The sequence below is a fragment of the Cucurbita pepo genome, chromosome LG20, assembly GCF_002806865.2.
Source record: "Cucurbita pepo subsp. pepo cultivar mu-cu-16 chromosome LG20, ASM280686v2, whole genome shotgun sequence".
Classification (NCBI taxonomy): Eukaryota; Viridiplantae; Streptophyta; class Magnoliopsida; order Cucurbitales; family Cucurbitaceae; genus Cucurbita; species Cucurbita pepo.
This window is the reverse complement of record NC_036657.1, coordinates 5,388,249-5,396,763: the sequence shown is the minus strand read 5'-3', so window position 1 is coordinate 5,396,763 and position 8,515 is coordinate 5,388,249. Positions and strand designations below refer to the sequence as shown.

The window sequence follows — 8,515 nt, the reverse complement described above, 5'->3', positions numbered from 1 at the left end:
AGGCGTCATACGCCCTAGAATTACAAAAGGAAAAACACTAGAATGAAAAGACATGACAAGGGTTGGCTTGTCATGGGCATGCGGCCATGGGCAACATGCCCTGGACGAGCATGACCGTGACAATTGGCACGCAAAATGACGAATTAGCATGGGATACAACTCTGATATATGCTTGGAAGATACGATAAAAATGATATAATAAATGATAAGATATGAAGGAAAATGTAAGAGGGGTTGTGATACATGATAATGAAAAAGAAAAAATGTTGGGACCTCATGCATTATTGTGTGTTCATGCATCGAAGGATTCCCCTTCCTCTTTTACAATAGTACGGACGCGTATGCTACGAGGCTAGGAAATGATCATTATGTTTACCATAATGCTGCCATGACGGCCTCTACTTCTAATGGGTTTTCGGCATCAATAGCAACTAGAATCCTCGCCCGACCAGAAAGGGGCCTAGGAGGTGTGCGAACTGACTAATGGGTCCATACTCGCACTTGTGGACCATGTGTAGTAAATTAAATACACATCCAATTGCTGGCTTATAATAGCCGTAGTAGGAAAATAGGTTGATGCGATAGCTCATTCATGATTTGTATGTGCTTGCAATTAACCCCAATAGGGATCACTTACTGAGTATTTGTTAAAATGTTAAAGTCATGTGTTATTCTTATTTTCAGGTAAAAGCAAGACTCCCCTATACGGCTGACGGTGGCATCGTAACCTAGGAGACCGTGACACATGCATATGGTAGTTGTACTTAATTTCTTAAGACTTAGGTTAGAATAGAGTGTTTTAATTTTAACGCTTATTTATTTCATTTACTATTTCGTTGTGTTGTTTTAAAAATGTTTTCGAACGAGTAAGTCCATAAAAGTGTTTTAAGACCATGTTTATGTTTTATTATAAAGTTTAAACGTTTATTTCCACACAAAATGATTATGTTAGGATGACTGTAGCCACCTAGGTAAATAGAAATTTAGGGTAGTGCCACTAGACCTCCTCATGTTCCGTACAACTTGATCCTATATTTTTCCTCACCAAGGTAAGGTGTCTTATGTAACCATCGTAAAAATAAAAATAAAAATAAAAATTAAAAAAAATTATAATAATAATTAAAAAAAATTGGAAGGGATCCTACTTTCACATCTCCTTCCCTCTTCTCCAACCCCAACACCTCCCTACAATAGCATAATAGCATAATGATCAACCATTCTGCTAGAGAGAGAAAAAGGAAAAAAAAAAAATGTTACTGACATTCCACCTCATTCCTTTCATCTCACCCATCCTTTCCTAAAACCCTTAAAAAACAAATAAAAAAAAGGTTTAAGGTGGAAGGAGATATGTCATTTAAGAAGATAACATTTGAAGACATAACTCATCCAAATATTCTATCGTTCGCATTAAGTATAATATATGGACCAACGTAAATTAGAGAAATAATTTTGTACAAGTTTGAACTTGAAACTGATGTCATGGGTTCACATAGGTTGACTTGGATTACAATGAACATAATCAAACTTTCCATAAGAATAAATTTGTGACAACAATGTAAGCTAATCAGGTAAGTGATATTACCATCAACATACTTGTATTTGATGCTGACGTATGCTTTGTAGTTTTGCATGTGTCATAACTTTAATGTGTGAATTGTTTATGAATCGATATGACTATGATACGTTGTGTATGCATTATAATATGTGAATGATATGATAACTCTTACGTTATAATGTGTTTAATGGTATGTTTGAGATAGAATACGATAGGGATGCGATAAACGTAATATAATGATATGACTAAGATATGATTGATATAACGATATGGTTCTGTTATGTATAAAAAACAGTATGATTATGATAGATTGATAGAACGATATGGTTCTGTTGTGTATAAAAAAGAGTATGATTATGATAGATTGAGAAAACGATATGGTTAGGATATGTTCTTGTAAGAACATGCCTAATTGAAAAATTCAGTATCACGTAAGTTTTGGGATCAAACTCAAACTCATATTCTTGTTTACCAACCATATTTTTCAAAATTAAGGTGTCTATTAGCCTTAGGGAAATAAATTAAACATATATGATGAAATGGTCGAGGGCTAATTCGTCCGAAATAAAGCTACCTAGAAGGATCAAACTCTACGTCGAAATTGGCCACATCCACGCCAAGTTGTATTTCCAATTTTATTCATCTAGTTTGAGAGGAATATAAGGAGAAATACATCTAGATATGGAGGTCGTTACATTAACCTAGGAAATTTATCTACCTAGAAGTGACCTCATTATGGCTTCAAAGTTTTCAGGGTCATAGACAAATAAATGGCCAACATTAGGAACCTCATGATATCGAATCCATGGAAGTTTCTGTACTACATAATGATTAAGTTCATTGCGGATGACACGGTCGGCACTACCTTGCCATAAATGAACCGACCCTTCCTTGAATTGATTGGTCAATTCCATGGGATCGAACTCCCAGTTTGCATAAGCAACCAGAACATCTCGGTGAAGAGATTCATATTCACCTTGTTGTGTTATTTCTTCCTGAAAATGGTTGCACCCCAAATGTTAGAACATACAAATAGGAACTAGCTTAAACATATGTTCTCCATCAAAAAGCCTTTTTGAGAATACGTCTTATGGCTAATGGCAGATAGTTAACGATAGCTCTAATGGATAGTTTTGTTAGAATATGTAATAATGAGGTTACTATTTTAGTAAATGATGAGGAGAAGGGTAGTGACATTGATGATGAGGATCGTTGGAAGAGTAGTGCCACATCGGCTAATTAACGAGTTGATCATGAGTTTAGAAGTAAAGTCTATTGGCATGAGGTGTTTTGGAAAAACCAAAAGCAAAGCCATGAGAGCTTATGATCAAAGTGGACAATATCATACCATTGTGAAAAATAATGATTCCTAACGTGGTATTAGAGCCATGCACTTAACTTAGTCATGTCAATAGAATCCTCAAATGTCGAACAAAGAAGTTGTGAACCTTGAATGTGAAGTCAAAAGTGACTAAAGTGTCGAACAAAGGGTGTATTTTATTTGAGGGCTCCAAAGAAGGAGTCGAACCTCAATTAAGGGGAAGTTATTCGAGGGCTCCATAGGCCTCCAGGGAGGCTCTATGGTGTACTTTGTTCGAGGGGAGGATTGTTGAGAATCATTGGGAGAGGAGTCCCACATCGGCTAATTAAGGAGTTGATCATGGATTTATAAGTAAATAATACATCTCCATTGGTATGAGGTCTTTTGGGGAAACCAAAAGGAAACCCACAAGAGCTTATGCTAAAAGTTGGAGAGTCGTAGTTCCTAATTAGGTTCATGCAAGAACAACGACTTCTTTTGAAACCAAAAGAAAAAACCGCGAGAATTACCTGATTGTTATTTGGAGTGTCTATTCTTTTCTTTAACCACTTTAAATCGTAATCAATGAACATGCCTTCACTGACCATTGATGGGAACCATTTCTGCTTGGTCCACCAATAGTATATCAAAGGTGTGTAATGCGCAATTCCATATGTGAACTGGAATAATCGAGGAAGCTTCCTAAATGACTGTTTTGCTAGAGCCGGTGGAATGGAAGGCCACCAATAATTCACGAAAGGAACTACCAGGCAAGCTCCTACGAGTCTGTAAATTATATAACCAATTAGCTCACCCAAAAACAATAATTCAGGATCATTTTGAAAACAACAAATTAAAATACCTGTGTGGAATGTATTTTAGACAGCTCCAAATTGGGTACGCTCCCAATGAAAATCCGATTACGTAAAATTTGCTGCCGATCTCTAATTTATCGGCTAATTCTTCAATGTCAAATGCTTCGGTCTTTGCGGAGCGTGATGGATATGGATCACTCTCTCCGTAACCAGCTCGGTCGTATAATATTATGCATGCGTTGAGCTCCTCCATAAGTTCCTATAACACAACATGATTGAATACAATTTTTTTTAAAAAGAATGAAAGTTGAAGAAGAACAACAACAATGTCGTACTTGAGAAGTAGCTAAGTACATATGTCGGGAGTCATAATAGCCATGAGAAAGAATGATCTTGTGTTGAGCCTTTTCCTTAGGAACTCCGAATTCTCTGTAGGCCAAATGTCTTCCATCATTGAGTTTGACTCTACGCGAAGTCAGTGGAGGACCATTTGGTGATCCACATATCTTTGGAGGCGGCGGTTTCAGTGCTTGATAAACCCATCCAACTAAACCGGCTGCAAATGCTACTACTATTGGTATAATCATTGTCTAAAAAAAGAAAAAAAAAATACTTTCAAGATTGTCAGAGTCCTACATTTGCTAATTAAGAAGAAGATCATGAATATACAAGTAAAGATTGCTATCTCCATTGACATGAATTTTGGAAAAACTAAAAGCAAAACTACGAGAGTTTATGCGTAAAGTAGATAATATTATACCAATGTGAACGTTCGTTGTTCCTATTAGTGGTATCAGATCCATGGCCTTATCTTAAATAAGTCATGTCAAGAAAATTTGTGTCGAACAAAAAAGTTGTGAGTCTTATACCAATGTGAACGTTTGTTGTTCCTATTAGTGGTACCAGATGCATGACCTTATCTTAAATAAGTCATGTCAAGAAAATTCTCAAATGTCGAACAAAAAAGTTGTGAGTCTTAAAAGTTTAGTCAAATTGACTTAGGTGTCGAAGACAAAAGTTTTGAGCCTTGGAAGTGTAGTCATAGTAAAGATCCGTGGTACTCTAGGTAGGACTGTTTAAGAGGAGGGTGAATGTGTACTTTGTTCGAGGGCTCTAGAGAAGAATGAGTCTTCAAGGGAGACTCAACAGTGTACTTAGTTGGTGGGAAGGATTGTTTGAGAATTGTTGGACTCTTAATCAAGGAGAAGATCATTATGAGAAACAATATCTCTATTAGTATGAGTTTTGCTCGAGAACACTAAAAATAAAGCTATGAAAACTTCTCGATCAATAGCATGTTTAATATGTTTAATAGTAAACACAATCTCCTATATACAATAGCATGTTTAATAGCATATTTAGTTTATGATTATACTCTACTTAACAAAAGTAGCTTTTCACTTGCTGAAAAATGTAAAATGCTGCAGAGTACCGAAAGAAAACACTCAACCAAGACAGGGAAACTTAGGGTTATCTCAAGATAAGCATAGTGTTATGGTCATGCTTGTCTAAGACGTGTTGCCTCAAACTCTTGCCTTGTACTATTTTATCGCTGTCCTTTACTACTTTCATGTTGATAATTTCCTTCTTGCTTTTTCTAAGAGTATGACGTTTCATCATATCTATGCCTAATAGACATGAAATGCCTCAGATTGTACTATAGGGAGACATGACTCAGATTGTAAGCCGTTGTTGTTTTTTTTACTTGTACGCTATATAACAGCGTTTTAAATCTCTCTCTCAACCTTGCTTTCAAACTCACTTCCAAAATCTCTCTACCCACTTTCTAAAACCTTCTTCTCAAATCAAGGCCAAAAGCTCGAGCATACGTTGCTCGGTCATAGGCGATGCGATCCAAAATTAGCATGATCACTCAGTGCTAAGAGTGAGTGTCGCATAATCATCAAATTCGCGGTTAAGAAAACAGCGATTGTGACACATAGCAATCTATAATAAAAAAGAGAAACTCACAAACTTAACCAAGAAGAAAATGAAGGAGGAGAGAAGATTAAAAAGAAGGGAATTGAAACACACCAAGATGAAGTGAGGAGCGTGTAAGGGCAGCGCCGATCTGTGTGTTGTGACAACCAATGGTTTGGTTCCTTTATAGCCTGAATGGCATAACCCATATCATATTCTCCATTCATTATCATGAACTTAGTAGCAAATCCTAAAAAGGCAATGCCATATATGCTAATTTAACGTAGTTAAGTGTTTTGGTTACGTTTACTGAAATTTTGGTTAGTTGCGTTGGCATTTTCCATCTATGGAAATAGAAAGTCTATTTTTCGGCATGTAAGACACTTTTTGAAATTGGATTGGTAAGTTGCTGTACATTATTTGAACACTACGTTTCAATTACAACCCATTGAAGAAAAGAATTGGAAAAGTAATGAGAACGTTAAATTCAATAATAAATCATTATCTAGGTAGGTATAATACTTCAAAAAAAAAAGTTGAAAATTGAAAATTCGAGGATTTATTGGTCGGTCATTCGGTAGGGAAGAGTTTATTTAATTCTATGTCCATAAAAGACCCGAAATATAGACCGAGTTTGACATAAACGCTTGGTTGTTCTTGATTGTAATGTCCAAATAAATTGGAAAAGAAATTAGAAGGAAGAAATTGGGTTTCAACCAATTAAGCTCGAATCAATTCCTACGTATTCATAAATGGATTTCCAACATGTTTCCTTACGATCTTGAAGGCTAAAAATGGCTAAAATATATTCCCAATTCGAGTTTTGATAGCCCTATTCAATGGAAGAAAAGGAAATTCAATTCTTCCCATGAAGTCTTTCCTATTTAGTTATGAAGGTCCAAAGAGGAACTTTGTAGAAGGCCTTGAAGAAGTTGAGCTCTAGACAAGGAGAATTTGAGGGAATTTGTTATCGGATAAGTTTTTAGTGAATTGGGGGAGAATTCAAAATTCTTCATCTACATTCAATTCAAGTCAATTTCTATAGTTTCGTGGACTGATCCACATGTATATATAGCAAATATCGCAAGTAGTAAGTAATAAGTAAATTATCAATTTCACCGAGAATCTATCTTTTTGTTAATTTTATTGTTGGAAATTGAGTGAATTTTTGGTAACATGCAAATGGGTGTCAGTGATTTTAACTAATTAAGCAAAACTAGTGCAGAGTGTCACGTCGAATAACAGGAAAATGATGAGAAAATCAACTATAATGATAAAGGTTCGGCAAAAAAAGATTAAATAGATAAGTTGTTGAGTTTTGTGGAAGATTTTGGTTCCTTTTAAAAGATTCCCAAGCCCACTCCCGTTTGCATAATGATTATGTCCATAATCATTGTAATTTCTATTAACAAGGCTTTTGATAAAAATTATTCATAACCCTTCTATTACCATTCGAGTCTCCTGGCAATGAAACTAGAGTATTAAAGAAAATTTCATTGCTCCTCTCTTCTCCCAAACAAGAGAATAACTATGTATGTAAAGTAGCTAATTAAACACACATGTAAATCATTAACAATAACTCTTTAATAAACTAAAATCATACCATCAACCTACTTAAATTGTATAAAACTCTCTTGCCTCCCCTATAAAATTTAGCTCTTCATGCAAACTGAATTAAACAGAGGAACCCACGTCTTAATTATATAAAATTGATAGAATAAGAAAAGATAGTAAGGAAATAGAGAGTTATCCAGTTGCCGTTCTTCAATGGAAGTTCTCTTCCCTTAGCTCTGACATCCACCTCTTTGGCCTAATCTATCCTTCTTCGTCTTCTCTTCCTTCTGCTGTCAAGCGGCTGAATTAGGGTTTTTATTCTTCTTCTCTGGTTTCACAGCAACAGAGACTCTGTTGTCTAATCCGATTTTTTTCTCCAAAGTGTGTGCCCCTCCCCTTGGTCTTCTTTTTCGTTTTATATATTGAGCATGAGTTCCCCTTTAGGGCTGAAGAGGAATAAGTTATCCACATAGGATGTTCCTCATTGGGTCGTCAATAACCCACTTTGTCACGACCCGATTTTCGAGGCTTCAAAAAATCGAATCGTGACCAAAAAGACGAAATCGAAAACAAACAAAAGGAAAATAAAAGAAAAGAAAACCAAAGTAAAAAGATAAAAAAAATACTTTGAATTAAAACAAAAGAGAGAAATTTTGTTTGTTAATTATTACAAAAGAAATTGCAAATATAAAATGAAATACAAAAGACTCTAAAAGACCGAAAAGGGACTGACGCTGCGGAACGACCCCCTCTGTGACTGTACAACTCTCAAACGCTCCTCTACCTCGACCAGCAGCCAGTGAACACCTGAGAAAAATAAATGAGAACGGGATGAGTATAAAAATTATACTCAGTAAGCCACCTACTTGTAGGCTCTCTTCGCATCTTAATTTAACAGAACTCCCACGGTTTTCTAATTCGGTTCTAGGACATCGGGTTCTAACCTTAGTCTCTTGGGGCTTGCCCCTTGGGTTTCACCGGTTCATCGTCCTTTCATTAGTCACCTAGAGGTTCCTTATGCCAAGCTAATATGGTCGGTATCTCTCTATGAGGCGCTACCTCTACATGGCTATCTAGAACTACATGGTACCTAGCCTAGGGGTGTGCTGAATACCCCTACGCCCATATAGTCCTCCTATGGGGGGCGCGACCCAACCCGTTCCCATGCAGCTAATGGGCTGTACGACGTGGGGACACATTTCCCATGCGAAATGGCTAAGAACAGTAAGGACTGATCAGGGACCCTTGGTCCTCCCACGAAGCTATAGATACCGTTCTCACGCTAGCAATCTGTGAACCCTCCTAGGTACTTTCTTGCCGTGGTAAACCGCTAAGTTTCTAGGGTAAAATTAAGTCTGTCCAGAGCGACAT

At 36.4% G+C, this 8,515-nt stretch overlaps 1 protein-coding gene across 1 annotated transcript; it reads right to left on the bottom strand.

The window, feature by feature from the left end:
* Positions 1–2,072: 2,072 nt before the first annotated feature.
* Positions 2,073–5,782, bottom strand: LOC111783180. Its single transcript, XM_023664082.1, has 5 exons — positions 5,705–5,782; positions 4,006–4,260; positions 3,718–3,929; positions 3,386–3,641; positions 2,073–2,550 (listed from the first exon to the last, which is right to left on the bottom strand). The coding sequence occupies exons 2-5, from the start codon at positions 4,255–4,257 to the stop codon at positions 2,266–2,268; spliced, it is 1,005 nt and encodes a 334-aa protein (XP_023519850.1). The 5' UTR covers positions 4,258–4,260; positions 5,705–5,782; the 3' UTR covers positions 2,073–2,265.
* Between the last annotated feature and the right edge of the window lie 2,733 nt (positions 5,783–8,515).